The sequence below is a fragment of the Scyliorhinus canicula genome, chromosome 8 (genome assembly GCF_902713615.1).
Source record: "Scyliorhinus canicula chromosome 8, sScyCan1.1, whole genome shotgun sequence".
In the NCBI taxonomy this organism is placed as follows: domain Eukaryota; kingdom Metazoa; phylum Chordata; class Chondrichthyes; order Carcharhiniformes; family Scyliorhinidae; genus Scyliorhinus; species Scyliorhinus canicula.
Window position 1 is genome coordinate 90006919 of NC_052153.1, and position 27549 is coordinate 90034467.

At 43.3% G+C, this 27549-nt stretch overlaps 1 protein-coding gene across 10 annotated transcripts in view; it reads right to left on the reverse strand.

The window, feature by feature from the left end:
* Positions 1–4265: 4265 nt before the first annotated feature.
* cep78 (centrosomal protein 78) overlaps positions 4266–27549 on the reverse strand; it is a 160618-nt gene continuing 137334 nt past the window's right edge. For 8 of the 10 annotated variants that reach the window (XM_038804910.1, XM_038804906.1, XM_038804904.1 and 5 more), the window contains 5 exons: positions 27270–27416; positions 21098–21175; positions 18863–19029; positions 7843–7999; positions 4266–4927 (listed from right to left, as the gene is read on the reverse strand). In XM_038804910.1, the coding sequence (XP_038660838.1) occupies positions 4589–4927; positions 7843–7999; positions 18863–19029; positions 21098–21175; positions 27270–27416 (888 nt within the window). In that variant the 3' untranslated portion in view covers positions 4266–4588. Of the gene's footprint in view, positions 6685–7842; positions 8000–18862; positions 19030–21097; positions 21176–27269; positions 27417–27549 lie in introns of all 10 variants that reach the window. The other 2 variants (XR_005461600.1, XM_038804911.1) reach the window with 2 other exon arrangements.

A 27549-nucleotide genomic window follows, 5' to 3' on the forward strand; every position in this document is an offset into this window, starting at 1 on the left:
AATATAATTAGCAATTTTACTTAATATGATTATTGTGCGATTTTTAAAAAGCCTGGATCAGTACAGCAAATTGTGATTGAGGACAGGATGTTTGATTGAAGTATGTGACTACTGGGTTTTTCAATCAATGTTTCAGTGCAAATGCAAGTGTAAGCACAGGGCAATCAGTCCAAATTTACATGCCAACTGCTCCCGGCAGGACCATTCTCGTGGGCCCCCTGAGCCATTTCAAACATAAGTCCTCTCCTCGGAAGTTGCAGTGGTATTGCAGCCCATTTGATAGTGGCAAACTTCAAGTGCTATTGTGTGATGGGAATGTCACTTTAAGAAATGTTTGTCTGCTCAAGTGATTGCAGTGATGTCAGAGTGTGGGTGGAGCTGAGCTCTGGCTCTGCTTTTTACTATCACTTTAGGCTGTTTGCTACAGGGTGTGGTTAGTTTTGTTTACAGAGTAGAGCTGCAGTGAATGCCAGCAGATATGCATGGATCTCTCTATAAGCTAAAGTGTGTTCATTTGGATGATTTCAGAGTGATAACTGCTCTCAGTAGAGAATTTAAACCTGATCTGTGTTAAAAAGAGTCTTTTGTCTTCCGGATGTTGTTTGGGAATTTATTAAGGGTTATCTATAAAGTACTGTATTCTTTGGTGATTTATTGGTGTTGATAGGTGTTAAGGTGTTTACTGTGGGTTTATAAAGTGTTAACTGGTTTCACTGTTGTAATTTAAAAGTACTGTAGATTTCTGTTATATTACACCTGCAGAGTAAGCCCGTGTTTCCCCATAACCTCAATCTATTAAAAGTTGTGGGTCAGGTGAACTCCATGGTACACTTTGGGGTTCTTTAAACCCTGGCCCATAACAACTGGACACATATTCTGGGACATTAACACTTTCTCTCTCCACAGATGGGAGGCAATGGCAAAGTGGTATTTTTTACTAGACTAGTAACCCAGAGATCCAGGGTAATGCTCTAGGGACCAAGGTGCAAATCCCACCACAGCAGATCATGATATTTGAATTCAATTTAAAAAAAACCATGAAACCATTTTTGTCATAAAAACCCATCTGGTTCACTAATGTCCTTTAGAGAAGGAAATCTGTCATCCTTACTCGGTCTGCCCTACATGTGACTTCACATCCAGTGGTTAACCCTTATGTCCTCTGAAATGGTCTAGCAAGCCATTCAGTCCAATGGCAATTCGGAATGGGCAATAAATGCTCGCCCAGCCAACAATGCCAATAAGAATTAAAAAGATGAAACTACATCTGCTGAGGATTTCCAGCCTTTTTTGCTTTTATTTCAGATTTCCAGCATGCACATTATTATGCTTTAGTTTCAGATGAATAAATTGTGTTAAGAATTGGGGAAAATTATTAAAAAATGAAAAAGGGAATTGATCAGGACAGCTGGCTGAAGGGGGTTTTGATATGCACATTGGCATATCAATGAGAAAAGCAAGTGTTTACTTATGTGAGTCGGGGAAAACAATGGGGCACAGAAGGGGTGTCTTCAAAATGGAGAGATAAGGCAATTGACACTTTAATGTTAACAAAAACTGGGTCAACATGGTGGGTAACATCAAATGGAAAGAACAATATATCCATCGCACAATAACTGGAAAAAGAGAAACAGTAAACAGCTAACATCACAGCCAAACCAAGCAGCAGAATGTAATCTCCGCTGACAACTTATTGCAAAAAGGCAGTTGGTTAAAATCCAAAACACGAACCAAGATTGCGCCTTCGCTGAAACTGAAGACTGTTTTCTTGAACGTGGACAAATAACCTGTGAATGGTAATCTGCTGGATTTGGCTGATAAGAGTTAGATAATATTGAATGTTGTTTGGGAACAAGGGGCATCTCAGAGTTCAAGACATGTAGGTAGTTGCGAACAATGGGGCAACTTCATGCAATACTGTGTGTGTATAGCCATCAGTGTAGTTAAGTGTATTGTTGTAGTGTATTAGAGTCCTTGGTCTGTATTTTTCTTTTAAGTTAATAAATATTCTTTATTAATTGATCACAAAGCAACTGGACTATTCTTCCCTGGTCTGTATTTCTTTTCTCACATTATATCAAATTGAAAATGTCCACTACGAAAAACTGGTGTTCCAATTTACCCTTGAGTTTTGGAATAACTTCACATTTAACATCAGCGGGGTTCGTAACATTTAACAAAATAAAACAAGAAATAGACGTTAATCAAAACTTTAAGAAGAAATTTCTCAGATTTTCTGTGAATGCTTCCAATTCAAATGTAATTTTGTACGAAATTACAGTATTGAATTGGAGAAAAAAGTGAATTTATCACAACTGTAATTTTGATGGCAATAAATGCCATATGAATATTTGACGAATACATTGCTATGTCCATAAAAAGGAACATTCATATTGATAATGTGATGGTAAACAACAATCTAAAACATATGATTTACCTTTTAAATTGACTATATCTGGGAATGAATTTTCATGTGGGTTTGACAAATATCCACTGAAGTGCAATGGATGAGATGCAAAAACCCTTATTGCAGTATGGTGATTCATTAAAAAGTAACGAACTAAATGTTATAGAGTATTATTATGCATCTTATTTAAATCCATTGCTGATGTCATCAGTAAGTCCTGTGACGCCAAGAGTTGTTTGTTGTTACCAGTGTATATTCATATTTAACTGTCGTTAGTACTGATTCTTTTCTGTTAGTTATTTTGATGTTTAACTATCTCCTCCTGGTTTTGAGTGCATACTGTATTTTAAACATTGTTATTTTCATATATGAAAGATTAACTTTCACAACCTGTTTTGACTACCTTTTGGTGGCCAAGTTACCACACAAAACTATCTGCATTTATTAACAATTAACATTATTTACTACCTCATGATGCAAAACCAACATTTTTGCATGTTACTGGGATCTCTTCCTTCTGATTTGGGAAGCTTGGACTGCATGAAAACAAATTGAGGAATGTGATGAGAAGGGATGGAGCAGAAGTTTGGAAACATGCAAGCCTACTGTGTGTGATGAGCCCTTCCCAGAAGGGTGGAAGATGGAGTTTGTGCAGCATGATAGGCAAGATGATGGTGACGTGAAAGTATCTGTGAGGCAATGTTGTTAAGTGTCCCCAGCTAATGTTGCTTGAGCTCCCTTAAGAGATGAAAAGTGAAGCCCTTTGAGTGCATGACGCTATGATCACAGTGTGATATTGGCTTTGACAAAGAGTCATCCAGACTCAAAACATTAGCTCCCTTTTCTCTCCAGATGCTGTCAGACCTGCTGAGATTGTCCAATATTTTCTGTTTTTGTTTCATATTCCAGCATCTGCAGTAATTTGCTTTTATCTATGATCTAAAGGTTAACTTATACTGGCTGAGCAAATAAGATCAGTCATCCTCTTCCTGCACTGGATAGCGTTGCAGAGGCCAATGCCAGCCACATTGACCTGATTTTTTATATCCTCCCATGCATGGAGAGGGGAGGCTGTTGTGTTTCCTTGATCCATCCCTTGGGTATAGCACATGCCAGTATTGGTGTACTCCTATTTTCAGAGCCTCAAGGGAGTCATAACTAAACCTCAGGGCAGCTCCCTTCTTCTGCTGCTGGGGAGACATCTCTTCTAGCCTCCTGAGGACACCTGAGCTGCAGTGAAATGTGTGCTTGCATGTGTTTAAATATGGCACCCAGACCGTTGACCCCTATTGGGTAACTGTATAGGGAGAGGCAGTGAAGTAGTACCATTATCGCTGGACTAGTAATCCAGAGACCCAGAATCATGGTCTGGGGACCCAGGATCAAAAGACGCTATGGCAAATGGTGAAATTTCAATTCAATAAAAATCTGGGTAAAAGTCTAAAAGGTGATCATGACACCATTGTCGTAAAAACCCATCTGGTTCACTAATATCCTTTCGGGAAGGAAATCTGTCGTCCTTACCTTGTCTGGCCTACATGCGACTCCAGATCCACAGCAATGTAGTTGACGCTTAACTGCCCTCAGGGATAGGCAATAAATAAATGCTGGCCCCACCAGTGACGCCCACATCCCATGAACAAATAAAAAAATGTAAAACAAGCAAATCGGTTTCCAACCCACCAGGCTATTCAGAGAGATACTCACCTGTGCATAATTAATGAATTTCCGAGTATGAGATCGGATGCAATTTCCCGCCACTCTGGCCTGGGAACCACCCGACATGGCGCTTCCAGAAATGGGAAATTCCACCCAATAGGTTAGATACTCAAAAGCATTATATGACCTACAAATCTAAGATTATGCCATATGATTTTATTATCCAGCATTAAAAAAAAACAATATTCCCTATGTGACAAATTCACCAACTGTCTTTCACACTGCAACATTACTTAGAAAAGTACATGTAGCATTTAAAAACCTTCATCTGACTCATTACGCAAACCATTAATGGAATAAACACCTGAGGATATCAGATTCTCTTTCATAAAATTATCAACCCTTTGTTAATTCCTATTTGTTCCGATAGGGGACAGAGAGCCATCGTTAACAACTGCAACAAGATTTTTAATTTGCTTCTTTAAATTTCTCTTGTTGAAAGATGCCTTTGATTTGTTGCTTTTATGAGTCTTTTGGCTGTGTGTCAATTGTGCCTGAAACAATGGGCTGGTCATCTTCCGAACGGCTCAGCACCTTTTCTGAAGCACGAGGCACTGCACATTCTTGGCGTTCGCCAGTCCTTCCTGAAGAATGTTGCTTGCTTGTTTGATCTTCATTTGAGCCAAAGGCTTCGTCGGATTTCAAAAATTTAACCTCAGAGTTCAGATGGTTATATTGTAAGTTTTTGGGCTTCGGGTCGATTGATTGATTTACTAGTTGAACAGATGGACTTGTAGTGGAACCACTAGAGATCCGTGCAGGTTCAGATTGTTTCAGAAAGGCCTGATCTCCAGTACAAAACTAAAGCAAAAATATTAACATATCAGAATGACAAAAAAATTAGAAAAGCAATTTGTTACAAGTTACTTTTTGTGGTGGCAAAACGCCTGCATTTCTTCAACATGCACAAACTCAATATAGCTATATTTTTACAATTGTGTCTGAATAATTACAGTAGAAATTCATGTCATGTTGTTTGAGTTTAAATAAATTTTTGTTCATTTAATGAAGGGCTATTGAATTCTAAAACCCAACAGACCCTCTCAACATTCTCCCACCTTGCTTGGACTACAGAGTGTTAAGAACATGGCTGATGTTAAATGCCATGCTATTCCAAATACCAGAAGCAAAACTTGAAATAACTATATTCAACTGTATTTTGCAATTTGATATGTGAAGAAAGATTTGAAAATTAGAGAATGATGTCCAAACATTTTCTCATGATTTTATACAAAATAAATGTTTATTAAACAATACACAACAATGAAGGCAACTAGAAGAACACTAACTAAAATATGGCTATACATAGTATCACTAACTTTACCCAGTCCCAAACACTTTAATTTCACTACCTTCAAACTTCTCTCCAAACTTCCACAACATCTCTATAAAAAATCCAGTAGCAGTTACCATACAAGGCAGTTATAACTCTTTTAGGTTGAACAAAACAACTAACTTTTCATGACAGACATCCTTCAGACAGTTTGCTGGGAGTTAAAACGGCTCTTCTGGCTGAGTTCTCAAACAGTTACCTTGTATAGGTTGAATGCATCTTATATACAGTTTTTCCCTTATGATCTTCCCGTATCTGAACTAACCTCTTCAGAAATCAAACTGAAGCATCTTAATTTCATGTGTCTACCTTTCAGAATGCAAATGCAAATTTAGCCACTTGTCTCCTCCTTTGAACTCCAACACCTTATTCAAACCCTTTATGTTTGGTCCCCATTGCTACCAGCTGTCTTAGGTAAGTTTTTGCAGTGTTGCAAGGCTCATCAACATTTCAAAGTCACTAATTCCATTAACCTAACCAAACTGTTCCTCCTTTAAGCAGCCAATATTTTCCAATAGTTTTAAAAAACATTTCAATTTATTAGATTTCCCTGATATTTACAAGTTATCACTATTTTCCTAAGAGTGCTGTTGGTATTGTCAATTTCATTGCGAATCTGTACTCAGAATAAACATGATTAACAATACCTCTGCAAACCAAACCTGATTTGTTTACTAGGTGCTCTGCAACAAGTTATTCATTCATCCATGAAGGATGTATTAGTGAAGAATGCCTCAACTGATCCAAACATTTGTTGATCAGTGTTGAAAACCTCCATCTTAGAGTTCAGCCATTATATATTCGATACCAAGTTAAATCAAAACACTAGTGAAGCTAAAATATCAATGTTTGTAACAAAAACAGAAAATATTGAAAACTCACATCAGTAAAGTCTTGAACAGTGGCAGAATGAGAAAAGACAAGTTAATACCAACAGACACACTCCATTTTGACAATGGCCAGGGTAGCAAAGCCATACAAAGCTTGAAGATCCATCCTTACACTCTACTTGGTCAACTAATCTGGTAGAGGGAACTACAATCTTCTGGTTGAGTGAAAGGAAAAACATATCATTGACTGTTATCCTGATAACTGTCAAAAATTATGTATGCTTTTGTTAATCAGGCTGAGGTGTGCCTCTTCGGTAAACTAGTCCACTAATATTTACTGCCACAGTTTATACTTGAATAGCAGCCACTTGTGAGGTTAGCAGACGTCCGTGAAACTGAAGAGAGAAGGAAAATATTGGTAGAGATAACTACAGAAGAAATTCAATTAACCATTTTTTTATTTTTACAGGTGCTTGCATATTTGGCATTGTTTTCAAGAATTTTCAGATTTCCAAGAAACGTACAGCACAAAAGGAGGCCATTTGTCCTGATCCCCGATCTTTGAAAGAGCCTTTTTATCTACAGAACTCTTGGAACATTTCAATTTTGTTATGAAGTACCAGAGAACACATAAGCCAATGTAGCTAAGATTGAATGATAAAAAAAGGTTTCTCAAAAGCTTTTAATGAGACTAAATTCTGATCCCTCATATTCAGTCTAGTCTCTCTGCAGAGTAATTTAGGGCCCTTAAAAGAATGTAACATGAAGATTCATTGCTGTGAAAAGTTTACTTTCACAGAAATGTAAGGATGTTGGGACTAATGTATTTATAATTATAGATGGATTTACATCATTAAATCAAGTTTATCAATGAAGGGGGGCAGCACGGTGGCATAGTGGTTAGCACTGCTGCCCCACGGCGCCGAGGTCCCAGGTTCAATCCCGGCTCTGGGTTATTGTCCATGTGAAGTTTGCACATTCTCCTCGTGTTTGTGTGGGTTTCGCCCCCACAGCCTAAAGATGTGCAGTTAGGTGGATTGGCCATGCTAAATTGCCCCATAATTGGAAAATTGAATTGGGTACTCTAAATTTTTCTTTTTTAAAGTTTATCAATGAAGTAATGTGATACTGCTCTGACAATCAATTATATAAAGGTTAGTTAAATACCAACAAGAATATGTCAAATGCCTAAATAAATGAGGGACTAATAATAAATAACAGGATCTAATATGTTATTGTAATAATGCATTTTGATCAACTTATAGATGGCAGTTTCCAGTCAGGTTTATTACATTGTGGGTACAGTTCTCTTCAACTATAATACACTAAACATTTATCCTGACTAAAATATACCCTTTTGACCAACACCGCCAGAACAGATTAATTGGTACTTAATCACATTGTTGTTTGTGAGATCTTGCTGTACACAAATTGGGTACTGTTTATCTCTAACATGTAATTAGTTTTCTTTGAGGTACTTGAGGACATCTGTGGACATAAAAGGTGCAATGTAATTACAAGCTCTTCCTTTAAAAATTGTAATCTTTATTCACCTGCATAACCTGTGGTTCTTCTGGTGGTATTTTCTCTTTGGTTGATTCAGCTCCTTGTTCTTGCTTATCCTTGCCAACTGTGGATGACAACTGAGGTTGTCGCATAAGACCAAAGTCTGATTGGTCTATTCCAGCCATAACGGCCAATTTCCCAAGACTGCAAAACATTTACATATATAGTGTTGAAATAAAGTACAATACAACTCGAGTACAAAATCTATTATTCTGTGACTAGAGCGGCTTCAAGGCAGAACATCCACCACCCATGTGATACCACTCAGAACCAATCATGTTTTCCTTGCTCAACAACCTATGGGGCCTTTAACTTAATAAAAATGTCCCAAGGTGCTTCACAGGAGAACAAAATAAAATAAGATAATGGAGTTACATATGGAGATTTTAGAGAGTTAACCAAAATTTAGATCAAAAGGGTAGATTTTAAAGGGTGTCATAAAGGAGCAAAGTGAGTAAGGTGAAGGGAAGGAATTCTGGTGCTTTGGGCTGAGGCAACTGAAGGCATGGTGACCAGTGGTGGACTGATTAAAATCAGGGAAGTTAAAGAAGCTGGAATTATATGATTGGATGATGTCACTGAGGCAGCATGTAAGTACAAAATAAGAGGGTGCCAAGGATAGATTGTTGGAGATACCAGTGATAATGATGCAGAGGCACAAAGAGAAAGTGTTACAATTGACACTTTGACGACAATTAAATAGATAACAGAACCAGTTGAGAGCCATCCCACTCAGCATCAGACAACAAGGACTTTGAAGAGTGGTTGTGGGTATCATGTCTGTGACTGTGGTAGTAAGACCCAAAGCCGGAGTTTTCAGATTTCTCCAGATATTTTGTTAGCTTAAATAAGGAGGGTGTTGTTTCTTGAAGCTTGGGAAACGAAACCAACCAGTCCTGGTCCAGCGATTTTGGAATGAGCTGGTCTTGGCAGTCAGTGCCACATTCAACAACTCCCACTCATAGCAACTCCATGTTGGAAAAATGGCCTCAGCAGATAGTCAAGATAAAGGAGAGCAGAGCTTGGAACAAGTCCTTCAATAAGAATCTTTTATATTTGCAGTCACTTTGCTATCATTACATTCCTTTTTTAAAAGTTCAGTTGTCCAGTTAAAAGGCTAATAAGAATTAATAAGGAGCTGCCCCAAATAGTTGAGTGGCAGCTTTCTGTCAATCTCCTGAAGCCTGATTGGCAGGCAAGAGGTGTTGATTACATAATTTGAAGTTTAACTGATGTGGGAATCAGCTCAAGTAAAGAACGTCAAAGTGCACTCAGTGAGATTTGCATTTGAGCATTGGGATCTGTATCCTAAAGGACATTCATGGTCATCACTAGATTTTTAAATTCCAGATTTTTATTGAATACAAATTTCACCATCTGTAGTAGCGGGATCCAAACCCGAGTCCCCAGGCATTACCCTGGGTTTCTAGTTTACTATAATAATAATCTTTTATTGTCGCAAGTATGAAGTTACTGTGAAAAGCCCGAGTCGCCACATTCCGGCACCTGTTCGGGTAAGCTGGTACGGGAATTGAACCCGCGCTGCTGGCCTTGTTCTGCATCACAAACCAGCTGTCTAGCCACTGAGCTAAACCAGCTGCAGTGACAGTACCACTACGCCATTGCCTCCCCTCAATGGGGGGGCTATAACTGGTAGTAACAAGGACAAGCAAAGAAGAGCCATAGATAATTGGACTTAATCTAATATCAAGCACCTTCCAAAGCTTTAATTTAAAAGGATAAATCATGGGAGGAGAACTCAAAGCCTTGGTTTGCTCCTCTTGCTCCATGGGGAAGGCCAGAAACAGTTCCAGTGCCCGGAGCCAGCATGTGTGGAGGAAGTGTACCCAGCTACAGCTCCTGGAAGCCCGAGTTTCAGAGCTGGAGCGGCGGCTGGGGACACTGTGGAGTATCCGTGAGGCAGAGAGTGTCATGGATAGCATGTATACAGGGGTGGACACACCGCAGGCACAGACTCCATAGGCAGGAAGAGAATGGGTGACTACAAGCTAGAGCAAGAGAGCTAAGTAGGCAGTGCAGGGATCTCTTGTGGCTATTCCCCTGAAAAACAGATATACCATTTTGGATACTGTTGAGGGGAATGACCTCTCAGGGGAAAGCAGCAACAGCCAAATTTGTTGCATCACGTTTGGTTCTGCTGCATAGGGAAGGAGTAAAAAGTGTGGGGATGAAATGGTTATAGGGGATTTGATTGTAAGGGGAACAGATAGGTGTTTCTGTAGCCACAAACGAGACTCCAGGATGGTATGTTGCCTCTCTGGTCCTAGGGTCAAGGATATCTCGAAGCGGTTGCAGGAAATTCTGGAGGAGAAAGCCTTGGTCATGGTGCACACAGCTACCAATGGCATAGGTATTAAAAGGGATTAGGTCGTCAAAGCAGACTACAGGGAGTTAGGAAGAAAGTTAAGAAGTGGGACCTCAAAGTTGGTGATCTCAGGAATACTACCAGGTTTACTAGCTACGTGCTAGTCAAAGTTGAAATAGTAGGTAAATAGTGAGGTCCTGAACCTCAATAAAGGTAACTATGATGGTATGAGGCATGAGCTGACTATGACGGGCTGGGAAATATTACTGAAAGGACAGCGGACAGGCAATGGCAGGCATTCAATGAACAAACAGAAAACCATGGCTACAAGGGAAATTATAGATAGTATTAGATTCAAAGAGGCGGCATACAAATTAGCAAGAAAAAACAATAGACCTGAGGATTGGGAACAGTTTAAAATTCAGGAAAGGAAGATCAAGGGATGGACTAAAAAGGGGAAAAAACACATGGTCGTGGGTGGAGAAAGGGGACATCTGGGATGGGCTAGGTATAGGGTGGAATTAAAGGGGCGGCAGTTAAGTGGGAAAGATGACAGTTGGTAGAGGGGATTGGAGGCATAAGCCTCCGGTAAGGCTGATAACGTGGAATGTCTGGAGACTGAATGGGCCGATTAAAAGGTGAGGGTGTTCGCGCACCTCAGGTGCTTGAAAGCGGGGGTGGTCTTTCTGCAGGAGATGCAGCTCCATGTGGAGGCCCAGGTTAGGTTAAGGAAGGGTGGGTTGGATAGGTTTCTCACTCAGGGTTTGATTCGAAATCGGGGGGGGGGGGGGGGTTTTAATGAGTAAAAAATGGAATTTGTGTGTGCTAAGGAGGTGAGGGATCCGGTTGGGAGATATGTGATTGTGAGTGGGGTATTGGAAGGGGCACCAGTGTTGGTAAATGTGTATGCCCCAAATTGGGATGATGTGGTTTTTATGAGACGGTTGCTGGCAACGATCCCGGACTGGCTACGCACCAGTTGATCATGGGAAGAGATTTTTACTGTGTCCTAGAGCAGAGGGTGGATAGGTCGAGCCCCAGTTCGATGAGTAGGGTACAAATGGCGAGGGAGCTTCGGAGTTTATGGAGAGGATGGGTATGGTGGATCCTAGGCGCTTTCAGAACCCAGGGGGAAGGGAGTATTCCTTCTTTTCACACGTCTATAAAGTGAATTCGAGGAATAATTACTTTGTAGTGAGTCGGGAGATTTTGGTTGGGGTGGAGGGGACAGAGTATGTGGGGATAGTTATCTTTGATCATGCGCCCCAGTGGCTGGAGATTCGGTTTAGATTGGGACAAGAGCATAGGGTGGCGACTTGATTCGGGGTTTTTGGCGGACAGAGGTTTCTGTGATAAGGTGTTGGCGGCGATTAAGGAGTATGTGGAGTTGAATGTGGAGGCATCGGCAGCCATTTTTTTGGGAAGCACTCAAGGCAGTGGTCCGGGGGAAATTATTTTGTTTAAGGCCCGTGCGGATAGGGAAAGGAGGGAGGAACATAACCGTCTCGTGAGCAAGATAGTGGAGGTGGAGAGAGAATATTCGAGGGTGCCCACCGTGGAGGGATTGACAAGGAGGAAAAAGTTGCAGGGACAGTTTGACAGGCTGACAACAGGGAGGGCGGTAGGGCAACTGCGCAGGGCAAAGGGGATGCCTATGAGTATGGGAGAAGGCGAGCCGCATGCTGGCGCACCGGCTGCGGAGGCAGGCTGCATCCAGGGAAATATTGAAGATATGAACTGGGGCTGGGGATGTGGTGTCAGAGCCAGGGAAGATAAATGAGGCATTTAGGGAGTACTACCAGGGACTTTATGAAGTGGAGAGGAGAAGAGGGGGAATTGGGGTGGTTTCTAGACAAGCTGGAATTTCCCCAGGTGGAGGAAGCAAAGAAGGAGGCTTTGGAGGAGCCCCTGGGGCTGAGGGAGGTGCTGGATAGTATCAGGGGCCGAATGGGTACCCAGCGGAATTCTACAGGAATCTGCGGCGGACCTGGCACCACATCGGTTGGGGATATTTAATGAAGCATTGGAGAAGGGGGAGTTGCCGGAGACGATGACGCAGGCAGTAATCACACAAATTCTGAAAAAGGGGAAGGACCCGGTGGAATGTGGGTCATATCGGCCCATATCACGATTGAACATGAATGTGAAAGTATTGGCTAAATTGTTGGCAGGGAGGATGGAGGAGTGTGTCCCCAAGGTGGTGGCAGAAGATCAAACAGACTTCGTGAAGGGCAGGCAGCTCGTGGGTAATACAAGACGGCTGTTGAATGTGGTGATGAATCCGTCGGGGGCTTTGGTACCGGAGGTGGTGATGTCCATGGACGCGGAGAAGGCATTTGATCAGGTGGAGTGGCGGTACTTGCTTGAGATTTTGGGAAGGTTTGGGTTTGGGCAGAGATTTGTGGCATGGGTACGGTTGCTGTATGTGGCACCAAGGGTGAGGGTGAGGACGAACGATATCAGCTCACAAAGCTTTGACTTGCACAGGAGTACAAGGCAAGGGTGCCCACTGTCACTGCTATTGTTTGCGCAGGCCATAGAGCCATTGGCGATGGCTCTCAGGGGGTCGGCAGAGCGGCGGGTGATTATGAGGGGACAGAGGGAGCACGGGTGTCGCTCTCTGCCGATGACATCTTGCTGTATGTTTTGGATCTGTTGGAGAGTACGGGAAAGATTATGGGCCTGCTGGGGAGATTTGGAGGGTTCTCAGGGTACGAGCGGAATATAGGGAAAAGCGAGGTATTCCCGGTGAATGAGCTGGCAGAGCAAGCTACTTTGGGGGGGATGCCATTTACGGCAGTGAGGGATAGATTTAGATATTCAGGTAGCGAGGGAATAGGCGGGTCTCCATAAGTGGAACTTAACGAAGATGGTGGAGGAGGCTAGGGAGAGTCTAAAGAGGTGGTATACACTGCACTTAACGTTGGCAGGGAGGGTCCAAGTGTTGAAAATTAATGTTCTGTTTATCTTTCAGGCTCTCTTGATCTTTATACCAAAAGCCTTTTTTCAGAAAGAGGACACGATCATTTCTGACTTTGTATGGGCAGGGAAGGTGCCGAGGTTGGGGAGGGCCCTGCTATAGAGGCAGAGGCAGCAGTCGCCGAACTTGCTTCAATATTATTGGGCGACGAATGTGGACAAGCTGCGGCGGTGGTGGGAAGGAGAAGGGGCAGAGTGGGTTCGGATGGAGGAGCAATCTTGTAAGTGGTCTAGTTTGATGGCAATGGTGACGGCAGCCTTGCCAATGGCTCCGAGTAGGTATTTAAGGAGCCTGGTGGTTCAGTCCAAAGTGAAGATATGGAATCAGTTGAGGAGGCATTTTAGAGTGGAAGGGATGTCGATGCTAACGCCGCTGTGCGAGAATCATGAGTTTGAGGATAGTGTATACAGGAGGTGGATGGAAGTGGGGCTGGCCAAGGTGAACGATCTGTATTTTGAGGAAGTGTTCGCCAGTCTGGAGGAGCTAAGGGAGAAGGTAGAGCTGCCGAGAGGGAGTGGGTTCAGGTTTCTGCAGGTTAAGGACTGTGCGTGAAAGGTCTAGAGAGGGTTCTAGGTTGCCGGGATACATCCTGCTGGAGAGACGTCTGCTTCCGGATGTGGAAGGGGAGGGAAGAATTGGGGATATATATAAGTGGCTGGGGGAGCAGGGAGGTGAGCAGGTGATGATGATCAAGGAGAAATGGGAAGCGGAGTTGGGAGGGAAGATCAATTGGGAGTATAGCTTGAGGCACTGCGTAGTGTAAACGGGACCTCCTCATGTGCAAGGAAGAGCCTGATACAGATTAAGGTAGTGCACAGGGTGCATATGACTCGGGCGAGAATGAGTGGGTTCTTTTAGGGGGTTGATCAGTGTGCGAGGTGTGGGCGGGGTCAGCGAATCGCGCAAACATGTTTTGGGGTTGCACAAAATTGGGAAGATTCTGGGCGAGAGCGTTCGCCGTCTTAGCCAGGATAGTGGAGGAGGAGGTGGATCCGGACCTAGTGGCAGCGATATTTGGAGTCTCAGAGAAGCCGGAGTTAATGGACAGGAGGACGGCCGATGTCTTGGCCTTCGCCTCTCCGATTGTGTGGCAGAGAATTTTGCTGGAGTGGCGGTCGGCATTGCCACCGGGGATAGTGGCTTGGTTGGGTGACCTGTATGACTTCCTGTGATTAAACATAAAGTATGAGTTAAGAGGCTCTTCAGGAGGGTTTGAGGAAAGGTGGGAGATGTTCGGGACCGTGTTTGAGGGGCTGTGCATTGCGGGAGAGGGGGAGTGAAAAAGAGGAACAATCTGTACAGACTGTATAGTTGATTGTTGGGAAGCATGTTTCCCGGGGTGTTTATTCACTGTAACTTGTTTTGATACATGTTTGTGATAAAAACTTTATTTTTTAAATGAAGGGGAAAAAACAATTTGAAAGTAAACTAGCGGAGAACATAAAAACTGACAGTAGAAGTTTCAATAGGCATGTAAAAAGAAAAAGATTGATAAAAATTAATGTAGGTCCCTTACAGTCATAAAACAGGTGAATTCATAACAGGGAACAAAGAAATGGCTGAGGAACTAAATTTGTACTTTGCTTCTGTCTTCACAAAGGAAAACACAAATAATGTACTGGAAGTTCTGAGAAACTCAAGTTTCAGTGAGGAGCTGAAGGAAATTAGTATTAGTAAAGAAATGGCTTTGGGGAAATTAATGGGATTGAAGATGGACAAATCTCCAGGGCCTGACAATCTTCATCCCAGAGTACTCAAGGAAGTGGTCCTAGAAATAGTAGATCCATTGACAAAGTCAGCATGGGTTTTCGGAAGAGAATCATGCTCGACAAATCCACTAGAATTCTTTGAAGATGCAACTAGTAGAGTTGACCAGGGAGAATCGGTAGATGTGGGGCAGCACAGTAGCATTGTGGATAACATAATTGCTTCACAGCTCCAGGGTCCCAGGTTCGATTCCGGCTTGGGTCACTGCCTGTGCGGAGTCTGTACATCCTCCCCGTGTGTGCGTGGGTTTCCTCCGGGTGCTCTGGTTTCCTCCCACAGTCCAAAGATGTGCAGGTTAGGTGGATTGGCCATGCTAAATTGCCCTTCGTGTCCAAAATTGCCCTTAGTATTGGGTGGGGTTACTGGGTTATGGGGATAGGGTGGAGGTCTTGACCTTGGGTAGGGTGCACTTTCCAAGAGCTGGTGCAGACTCGATGGGCCGAATGGCCTCCTTCTGCACTGTAAATTCTATGATAATGTGGTTTATTTAGACTTCCAGAAGGCTTTCGACAAGGTCTCACATGATTAATATGTAAAGATGAAGTGCATAGGATTACATAGAACATAGAACATAGAACAGTACAGCACAGAACAGGCCCTTCGGCCCTCAATGTTGTGCCGAGCCATGATCACCCTACTCAAACCCACCCTATACCCATAACCCAACAACCCCCCCCTTAACCTTACTTTTATTAGGACACTACGGGCAATTTTAGCATGGCCAATCCACCTAACCCGCACATCTTTGGACTGTGGGAGGAAACCGGAGCACCCGGAGGAAACCCACGCACACAGGGGGAGGACGTGCAGACTCCACACAGACAGTGACCCAGCCGGGAATCGAACCTGGGACCCTGGAGCTGTGAAGCATTTATGCTAACCACCATGCTACCCTGCTGCCCCAAAGACAGCTAGTGTCTTGAGATGGATAGAAAGCTGGTTAGCAGACAGGACTGACAGTACAAGTTTCTATAGGCATGTAAAAAGAAAAAGATTGATAAAAATTAATGTAGGTCCCTGACAGTCATAAAACAGGCGAATTCATAACAGGGAACAAAGAAATAGCTGATGATTGATTGGCAGGCAGTGACTAGTGGGATACCACAGGGATCTGTGCTAGGACTCCAACTGTTCACATTATATAATAATTATTTGTTCAAGGGAACTAAATGTATTATTTCCAACTTTGCAGTAGGATGAGCTGAGAGGAGGATGCAGGTATGCTTCAACGGGATTTGGAGAGGTGGAATGAGAAGGCAGAAGCATGGCAGATGCAGTATAATGTGGATAATCGTGAGGTTATCCGCTTTGGTAGCAAAAATAGGAAGGCAGATTATTATTTGAATGGGTGTAAATTCAGAGGTAGATACTCAGCGAGACCTTGGTGTACTTGTGCATCAGTCGTTAAAAATAAGTGCGTAGGTGCAGCCGGCAGTAAAGTAGGCAAATGGTATGATGGCCTTCACAGCGAGAGGATTTGAGTTCAAGAACAGATGTTTTGCTGCAATTGTACAGGGCATTGGTGAGGCCACACATGGGGAATTGTGTGCAGTTTTGGTGTCGTTATCTGAGGAAGGATGTTCTTGTTGTGGAAGGAATGCAGCGAAGGTTTACCAGGCTGATTCCTGAGATGGCGGGACTGTCATATGATGAGAGACTAAGTCAGTTAGGATTATATTCATTGGAGTTTAGAAGAGTGAGTGGGGATCTCATAGAAACTTACAAAAGTGTAACAGGATTGGACAAGGTAAAGGACAGCACGGAGGCACAGTGGTTAGTACTGCTGCCTCACAGGTCTGAGGACCTGGGTCTTATCCGGTCCCAGGTCACTGTCCATGTGGAGTTTGCACATTCTCCCTGTGCTTGCGAGGGTCTCGCTCCCACAACCCAAAGATGTGCAGGGTAGGTGGATTGGCCACGCTAAATTGCCCCTTAATTAATAAAAAAAGGAATAGACAAGGTGGATTGGGAAAGATTGTTCCCGATGGTGGGGGAGTCCAGAATTAGGGGTCATAGCTTGAGGATAAGGGGTAAATCTTTTAGGGCTGAGGTGAGGAGAAATTTCTTCACCCAGAAAGGCTCAAAGGGCGGAATGGCCTCCTCCTGCTTCTAATTTCTATGTTTAACACCATCTACAACTTATCAGAAATGTACAAGATCTGCGCCCACACTCTTTGTATCTATCTTGCAAACATTCCCTATCTTGTAATCTTGTATATGTTTTGTTAACCAAATTTTAATTGGGAGTTCTGTGAATTGCTACTATTTATGTTTCTTTTTAGGGTCAACAATTATGTGCCCCATCAATCCTAATTTCCTAGGTTCTTCCTCAATGGCAGAAATGTGCCTAGTTTGTTGTTTTCCTCTAGGAGCTTTCCCAAAATGATGTAGCTTCATCTCAGGCCAAGAGGAGCCCCAGAAACAGTTGCTACAGCATACACCTGCACTATTAATGGAAAACAGCCAGATGGCGATGACTCTGCTTATGCACAAGCACATGAGCAGGCTTCCAGGAAGGCAATGGAGGGAGAAAGAATTTTCTGCCAAATCATTGTTCCTGTACTCTACAATTTATACACAATGCATCAGACAAGGATTTCCATTTCAAGAATGTAAATTATAAGAATACTTTTCTCAATACCATATTTTCTGTCCACCTCAGCTAAGTCTTGTGAACCAAAGATCTTGTTAATGTTCTTAATTACAAATCAGTAAGATTTCTTGCTTGACATATATAGTGTTGAGATAGAGAACCAGTTTAGTTCTTGCTGAACTTTCACAGTGTAATCTCTTCTAGTCAAAAATAACTGACGATTCACAGGTTTACTTGAACAAACCCGAACACGGCATTCTGCTTGCCCACCAATAGTTTTGATTACATTTTTCCTTGTTCATTCAGGCTGTTATAATTGCAAAGATTAAATATAAAGAAATGGAGATGTAATTTTATTTGCAACGTAACCACACTTACTTGTCCATTACTACATCATTAGAGGTTGGAAGTGAACGAACGCAGAAGTTCATTACCATTGTTTCTACCATACTTTCCACAAATAGTGGTGTATTAGAAAGTGCTTCCAAAAAGTGTCTGAATGCTTGAACAGTCACAACACAATAGTGCAACACAATAGAAGACAGAGTGCAAAGGGTGTTGTTAAAAGACTGCCAGGTTACACATACAGAAGCCAGAACGTCCAGATATACAATCTGCGGGAAGAGATTAGAATGCAAGACCACGTTACTGTACGGAAGTGAGGCCTTGGAGGGCAAAGGTTCACTGCATTACAAAAGTGGGATGTGTTTGGCTTTAAGGTAAGTTTTAAGGTTTCTTTCAATTCTAACAAATTCTACATTTGGCACATGGAAACAAAATATCTATTAAAGGACTTTTGTTAGAGCTGCTTTAATGGAGAGTAAATAATTTAGTGCCGACTGATTCAGATAAAGCAGGGTTTGTTTATTTGTAAACAAATGTACCCATGGTTCATATGTACTAGTGGAATTCCTAAGTTTTGATATCATGAACCAGAAGGACATCTTATAATTTACAATCCATTGTTCTGCCACAAAGGGGGAGGTGAGCTAAATTCTAATATATGTTAAACAGATACATGAGGTCAGAATGCAAAAATTGCAGTTATTCGTAATCAGCATTTAATTGGTTTTCATCCTGTATTTAAGAACGTTGTTTCTTCAGGGGTCAGTCAGGGGTTACAGATATTCAGCATCTGTGTCAATCAACCTCTTAAGTAGGTATATTACTGTAGGCATAGGTGATTTGAGCTGTCAACAATTTATGAACGATTTCAATTTTACTGTAAAATACATTTCTAGAGCAAACAAGATTATTGGTCATATGGCAACCTACCATATTTTAAATGCAAGCAACCTTTATGAAGCAGCAAAGAAATTCAGAAAGAGTGCTGCAGCTTACCCAGCATCCTTTAAGAGATCTAAAAAAGCATGAAATTTCTGGAAAGAGGCTTCAATGCTTTCTAGCACACCTTCGTCCTCAAGGATGGTACTTGTTGTTGATTGCACGTGCAGAGCATCAGACAGAGATAGATTAATGTTCCGAAGCCGGGTATTCTCCAACTCAAGCTGACAAAGGTAAGCAAATTGTGATGACTGCTTCGACCACGTTATTCAATTTTCTGATTCACATGTTAACATCAACCCTTTACTGACTTCACTGTTGAAGTTTAAGCAAAGTCAACAGCATAAACTTATTATATAACGGTAGCCATGTCTGCATAGTGGCCAGACTAAGCTAAAACCTTAAAACAAAGAGCAGATTGGTCAAGCAGCACTTCCAATGGTCATAAAATATTTTGTTATTCTAAAATCTACATGCCACTGAACATCAAATGTTTTCTTGTAGACAAGGTGGAACTGTTTGGAGCTATTTTCCTAAAACATCTAAAATGACCTGATAGGGATCTTTTAAATTATGAAATCGTGGGCAGGGTAGATATGGGAAGAATGTTGCTACTTGAGGGAAAATCCAAAACTAGGTTCCCTAAATATAATAATAAATCTAGTGATGAATTAAGGGGAACTTTCTTCACTGAGTATGGTTAGAATTTGGCACCCCACCACAGGAAGTGGCTGAGGTGAACAGCCTGGATCAGGTTTTCCCTAACCGCTCCAGCCACGGAACCCTTTTGACCTCCCAATTTTTATGATGGCCACCTTCCATCATGATCCAATGGTCGTCCCCCCCCCCCCCCCCCCCCCCAAAACGATCAACTTCCCACTCTGAAGGCCGCCTTCCTTCCACTCCTGCTACAATAGCCGCCTTCCCCACTGCTCCGCTCTTCCCGCCACTCTGCTCTCGGCGCACCTTCCCCGCTCTCGCTCCACTGCCCTGTCCCTCCGCTCTCGCCCCATTGCTTCGCTCTTGCCATCATCTGGAAATTTCAAGACTTTGTTTCATGCTGTTTCCAGTTCATCTAATCAGAAGCTGGAAGCTGGGGTAGCAAGCCTCTGGACAAACAGCTTTGTGGCATTTTACAAATTTTATATATCAGTCTGGCCTACCACGAATCCTTGGGAGCCTCCTGCGAAACTCAGTTTGGGAAACCCTGGCCTACATGCTTTCAAAAAGAATCTAGATGAGTAGTTGGGGAGTCTTAAGACTAGTGCACATGTCATAGAAAAATAGAGCCATGCCTTTCAGGAATGAAGTTAGGAAACACTTCTGTGTGCAAATGGTGGTAGAAATTCAGAACTCTCTGCAACTAGAAGGTGATGCAAAGTCAAATGTTAGTTTTAAATCTCAGATTGGTGGATTTTCTTTTTATTGACCAAAGGCTTTAAGGATTACAGGATATAGGTCAGCCATGATCTCATTAAATGGCAGAACAGATTTTAGGGGCTAAATGGCCTACTCCTGTTCCTATGGATGTATAAGAAAAATGAGAATAGAAAGATATGCTGAAAGACTGAGATGAGGTGAATGTACAAGTACTAGCACAAACTAGTTGGGCCAAATGGCCTGCCCTGTGCAGTATATTTTACATATTTTATGATCTTCCCAAACTTTAAAAAAATACAGCACAGTCATTATTGTCTGTGCTCCTTACCCAATAAAACATAAAAAAGCCAATGGAATAAATCACAATCAATAGTCAGACAAATTAAATCCCTTCAGTCATAAAGCCAGATATTTGCAACCATCACTTGTAAATACTGTACGTAAAATTTCCTGATACTTGATTCCTCGCTCCTCCATTAATCAAGAACCGGCTCAAGCCCATGATTCTCGCACAGCGGCATTAGCACCGACATCCCTTCCACCCTAAAATGCCTCCTCAGCTGATTCTATATCTTCACTGTGGACTGCACCACCAGGCTCCTTGAATACCTACACGGGGCCATTGGCAATGCTGCCGTCACCATAGCCCTCAAACTAAACCCCTTACAAGATTCCTCCTCCATCCTAACCCACTCCATCCTTTCTCCTTCCCACCACCGCCACACCTTGTCCATATTATGTTCGTTCATGCTTTATACAGTTTCACATGATAATATAACACCGACGGCAAAACTCAATTTAAAAGTTCCAATCTTCTATCATGCTTCACCAAAATGAACATAAAATTAATTGCAAAGTAATCTACAGGAACACCGAATAAAGTAGAAAAAAAAGGCTTGGCTTCCCCATTACCTCCATCAATCGAGCATCAGCCTTTGTCCGTGCTCTCATTTCTTCCTCTAATCTCTGTCGACATTCTTCTAGTTCCACCTGAAACACAAAATTAGAAGTAGAAATGGATTGTGATTGAGCTAGGGTGCTCTGGATCATGTTTGTAAAGCTCCAGGAATTCATATAAATAAAGTTACCATAAGAGCCGAGACTAACTGATTGTTGTTTGGCAGACAGCAATGGAAGATTAAAATTTAGATGCCTAAATGGAATGCTTGGGTTCCCTCAGGTGTTGATAATGAAGGCAAAATGCTACCTAAAGGTGGACACAAATATACCTGTCTGCTTGTGTATCGAACATAACCATGGAGTTCATAGAATCAAGGCTTAATTCCCAAGTCCATTTTCAGGCTCTTTTATTACTCATTAAAAGCTGTCCTAACAAGCATCATCATTTACAAGCATGGTGTTAGATTCCATATGTACTGATCACATCAATTCCACAACTGTTATTGTGTGCTTTCTGATGAGCCATCGGAACAATCCGAAACAAACCACGATTTCTTTCCTCTCAATCAGAAAGACAAAAGCTCTTCAAGCTCTGAGCAGAACATTCAAACCTAAGTCAATGATTCCATTTGCTTTCCTTGTTGCTTCTTGGGCTTAAATAAATGCAAATTCTGTTTCCCATTCAATCCGGCGTCGAGATTCAAATCCCACATCTGATCCATTACTAAAGCAATCTACTTCCACTTCAGACATAAAGACCACCTCAGCTCCGATCACATTCACACTGCTAAAATTATCATTCATATCATATAATTTATCATATAATTTACAGTGCAGGAGGCTATTCGGCCCATTGAGTCTGCACCAGCTCTTGGAAAGAGCACCCCACCCAAGCCCACACATCCACCCTATCCCCATAACCCAGTAAACCTACCCGACACTAAGGGCAATTTTGGACACGAATGGCAATCTAGCATGGCCAGTCCACCTAACCTGCACATCTTTGGACTGTGGGAGGAAACCGGAGCACCCGGAGGAAACCCACGCACACACGGGGAAAACATGCAGACTCCGCACAGACAGTGACCCAAGCCGGGAATCGAACCTGGGACCCTGGAGCTGTGAAGCAATTGTGCTAACCACTATGCTACCGTGCTGCCCCAAGGTATTCATACCTTTGTTATCCCAAAGTTTGATTTTCTCCATTGTTCTGCTTGCTAGCTTATCACTCTCTGCTCTACATGAACTCAAGCTGAATACTTCCAAACAGCTCCAATCCAATACAAAATTTGACATGCAATTACCTGTCCTAGCTGACTTGCTTTGATGCCCATCAGCTAATCTACTGATTTTCAAAATAAATGCTCTCAATTTTAAAAATCCCCTTGAATTTTGTTACATGGAATTTCTCTCAACCAGGATGACAGTTAAAAGTCATTACAATTGGTCTCTGTGAACTTTGGTTTTGGACAGGGAAAAACTCCAAAACCTGATCAATGTCCAGTGACCCTCTGCTGCAAAGTGTGTGCTTTTGGATGTTAAGCACCACTTAAGCTACTTGGGTGATATACTAGAAGGCAATAGACATCTGGGAAACCTGAGTCAATGTCTTCAGATATAAATGTAAAAGGAATGGACAACTCGTTTGTACCCAAAAGAACTCCTGCTGTCAGTCACTTTACTTCTATGATCATATAATTGACAACTTTAACAAAATGGAAGGTTAAAACTATTTAATTGTGACTTCCAGTGGTGACATGTAGGTGGAGGGCACACATTAGGTGGCTCCTGCTAGAGTCTTGGTTTTTGGACTTTTATGTCCGGCCTCAGGATTCGTTTTTGGATGAGCTGGAGGGGGAAGTCATAAGGAGCTTGGTGCATGTCAAAGTCCAAGAAGAAAGGTCCTGGAAAGAAGGCGGCGAGCGAATGTCTGACAGAGAGTGTTGCTGTGAGACCTGCAGGAGGAAAGATGGCAGGGGCTGGGTCGTCAGGTGGGGCTGCTCCTATCACGTTTGAAACTCTGACCGAGGTGATGTTGGTGGAGTTTGAAAGGCTGTTTGCCAAACATTTGGAGGTGCTTCGAAGGGAGATGACGGCTTCGCTTAGAGTGGGTGGAGGAGGTAATTGCCCCGATAAAGGTGGCAGTGACGAAGACGTTGGCTGAGGTGCGGGAGCAAAAAGCTGAAGGGGATGGGACAGGCATTATCGCAACACAGCAACAAGTTCACCTCGATGGCTGAGGACTGTGGAGGGTGGAAGGGCTCAAAGTTAATGTTGAGGACCTAGAGAACAGGTCGGCGAGGCACAATTTGAGTGAGGATCGTGGGTCTGCCCGAGGGTGTGGAGGGCCATGGCTGACCGAGTACTTGGCAAAGATGTTTGTTGCGTTGATGGGGGAGGGGGAAGAACCCTCCCACTATGATTTGGACAGGGCACCTTGGTAACTCAGTCCGAAGCCTAAGGCAATCAAGCCACCAAGGGCAGTCATTGTCTGCTTTCACAGCTACCATGTGAAGGAGAAGCAAAATGGGAAGGTGTTGGTATACACATGTACCAAGATCTGACGGCAGAGTTGGCGAGAAATGAAATGAAAAATGAAAATTGCTTATTGTCACGAGTAGGCTTCAATGAAGTTACTGTGAAAAGTCCCTAGTCGCCACATTCCGGCGCCTGTCCGGGGAGGCTGGTACGGGAATCGAACCGTGCTGCTGGCCTGCTTGGTCTGCTTTAAAAGCCAGCGGTTTAGCCCAGTGAACTAAACCGGCACCTGAACCAGCTAAACCAGAAGGTGGGCGGCTTTTGGACGGGTGAAGACGGCACTGCATGGCAGCAAAGTGAGGTTTAGAGTGGTCTGCACAGCGAAGCTGAGAGTGACTCAATTCAAAGGACTTTTATTTTGAGACAGTGGCAGAGGCGTTCATGAAGGCTGAAGGAGTGGAACTGAGATGAGAGTTGGGATTTGGACTTTGTTGATGGGGACAAGGAATGTTTTTTTCTTATCGAGTGTTTTTTGCTTGGATTGGGGTTTTCTTCCTGTCTCTTAAATGGAGGGAGGGGAGTTTATTTACATGTTTTGGGCACGTAGGGCCGGGCCACTGAGGATGGGAAGAGGAGGAAGGGGGGCTCTGGCAGGGGTTACCATGCGAGCAAACTAAGGTTGGCTAGTGAAGAGGAGTGCGGTGCGGGGAGGGGTCGCAGTCATTGGAGTCTGGTCGAGCAGGTTTTGATGGGCGTGGCAGGTGTGAATTAGGAGGAAGTGGATGAAGATTGGTGGGGGGGGGAATGCTAAAAAAAAGGGAATGGGGCACATCTGGCCGGATGGGCAAGGCCTGGGGCAATGGTGATGGTTAATAGGGGGGTACGAGCCAGAGTGGTGACATGGAACATGAGGGGGCTAGGGGGACCGATGAAGAGAACAAGAGTTTTTGCACAATTGAAGAGTTTAAAAGTTGATGTGGCGATGCTGCAAGAGACCCATCTGAGGGTAAAGGACCAGATAAGGCTTGGGAATGTCTGAGTGAGCCAGGTGTTGCATTCGGGGTTTTATTGGGGTCTCCGGGGTGGATGTGGGGGGGGATTTTGGTGGGCTAGCAGTAATGGTTCTAATTGGAGAAGGTGGTCACGGATTGGGGGGCCAGGATCGTTATGGGTGCGTTGGAGGGGAGGTTGTGGCGTTGGTAAGCGTATATGCCCTAATTGGGATGATGAGGGGTTCATGAAGGCAACGCTAGCTGCCATTCCGAATCTGGATACCCATGAGTTGGTGGCACAGTAGCATAGTGGTTAGCATGTTGTTTCACAGCGCCAGGGCCCGGGTTAGATTTTTGGCTTGGGTCACTATCTGTGCGGAATCTGCACGTTCTCCCGTGTCTGCATGGGTTTCCTCCAGGTGTTCTGGTTTCCTCCCACAAGTCCCGAAAGATGTGCTTGTTAGGTGAATTGGACATTATGAATTCTCCCTCAGTCTACCCGAACAGGCACCAGAGTGTGGCGACTAGGGGATTATCACAGAAACTGCATTGCAGTGTTAATGTAAGCCTACTTGTGACACCAATAAAGATTATTATTATAGTGGGGGGTGGAATGGGAACAGAGTGCTGGAGTCTAGGGTAGACAGGTCCCAGACGCGACGCTGACAATGTCGGGGGTGAAGAGGTGAAGGCATTGTCCGGGCACATGAAGGAGATGGGGGGTTGCCCCGTGGAGACTTTTTCACCCGAATGACCGGGAGTATTCTGGTACAGAAAGAGTTCTCAAGAACTGACTTTTTAGTGGTGGGGAAGGCGCTGCTGGCTGGAGTTAAGAGGGCAGGGTACTCGGCAATCATGATCACGGATCACGCTCCGCATTTGATGTTCATGGTGCTGGAGAAGGGGTCAGCCCAGAAGCTCACGGTGGAGGATGGATGTGGGATTATTGGCAGATTGGAGCTTCTGTAACAAGATAGGGAAGGTGATTGAGGAGAATGTGGGGTTCAATTAGACAGAGGAGATCTCGCAGTCTGATGATTTGGCAGGCTCTGAAGGCGGTGGTGAGGTGATCACATTTAAGGCCAAGGTGGATAGGGAGGAACGCCAATGGTTGGTAGAAGAGATTTTGGAGGGGGATGGGAGGTATGCGTGGATCCTGATCCGGGGCTCCTGGCAAAGAGAAAGGAGTTGCATACGAGGTTTGACCTACTGTTTACAGGGAAAGAGGTGTGTCAGTTGAGAAGGGCGAGGGGGGCTGTTTATGAGTATGTGGGGAAGGTAGGGCATATGTTGGCAGGTCAGTCTCCGGAAGTTCAATTTCTGTAGCTTGGAGGGAAGGGTGAAGGCTAACTTGTTGAGGTGGAACAATCTCCCTATGTCATTGGCAGGCTGGGTAGAGGCAGTAAAGATGAATATTTTACCGCAATTCTTGTTGCTGTTTCAGCACCTGCCCGTCTTTTTGCCCAAGGCATTTTTCAGGGAGAGGAAAAGGCTGATCTTCTCGATTGGGCGGGGAAGATGACAAGGACAAAGATGGTGCTACTGCAGCGGGGGGCCTCCGGAATTTGATGTAGCATTGGGCATCGAAAACAGAGAAGGTTCAAGGATGGAGTAGGGTGGTGGGTGTTTATGGGTGAGTATGGAGATGGATTCATGTAGGGGGTCGAGGTTGTGGGCACTGGCTCGACTTTGTGTGCGATCTGGGGCTGATAATAATAAAAATCGTTTATTGTCACAAGTAGGCTTCAATGAAGTTACCGGGGAGGCCGGTACAGGAAGGTGATACGGCTGAAAGTGGGGTACAGGACGCATCTTACAAAATTTAGGAAGAACCAGCAGTTCGAGGGGGTGAAGGATATCTGTGAGCGATGTGTCAGGGGCTCTGCAAACCATGTATATAGGTTTTGGGCCTTCCCAAAGCTGGAAACTGTTTTTAGCACCATTTCAGGGTTTCTGCATGTGGATGTGGAGCCCGGTCCCCTAGAAACCATATTCGTAGTGTGGGACCGGCCGGGGTTGCAGGAGGAGATATCTTAGCTTTCGCCTCGCTGATTGCTCGTAGGCAGGTTTTGTTGGGATGGAGGTCAGCTTCTTCACCCTGTGCCTCGGCGTGGCGGGGGAACCTTGCTGGAGTTTTTGGCCCTGAAGAAAATTAAATTTGCTCTTGGGGGCGGGGAAAGAGAGAAATGGGTTCCACAACAATAGTTGGTATTTGATCATTTTGCATTTTGGGGAGTTTGTTACCGTTGTCTGAGGGAGGAAGTGGGGGGAGGCTTAATGCATTGGTTTTTTTTGTGGTTGCTGTAAATTATAAACATTTTGATAATTTGGAATAAAAATATTTTAAAAATTTATTTCATTTTAATATCCTATAAAAAAGAATAAAAACAAGCACACAAAGCAGCGGAGCGACTAAGTGGGTTTAATCTACACCACTATTATAATAATGAAATTAAATATTAACATTTAAGAGCTACAGAATTGCTCGCTGAACAAAAATTAACATATTGGGCTGCAATTTTTAGTAAATAATGAATTCTCTGTCTATTTCTAGACACCAACAAGATTCTATATTACATCAGTTTACTGCATTACATAAGCTGTTTGATAAATGTTCCTTGCATTCAATTGAAATACTTATTTTAAACACAATAGAGGGAAGTTTATTATTAATTCTATCAATGGTTAAATCCTTGTTTTCACATGCACATTACCTTTAAATGTTTGTACTGCTTTACTGTGACTGCTTCATATGACTCTTCCACAACATTCATCTGTGTCTCTGTCTTAGGAGTGCCGATCGGCTCGTCAGTTTCTGAAGATGATGCACTCTCCAATGTGAGCATCAATGGGTTACTAGCCTGAACTCAAAACATTGACAATTCAATCTGAATATTCATCTTACGAAAAGTATTTATTTATAATACATCACTACAGTACAGGTGGTAATGAAGAAGGGCCTAAATTCTGGCTTTCTAATTTAGAACAATGTTA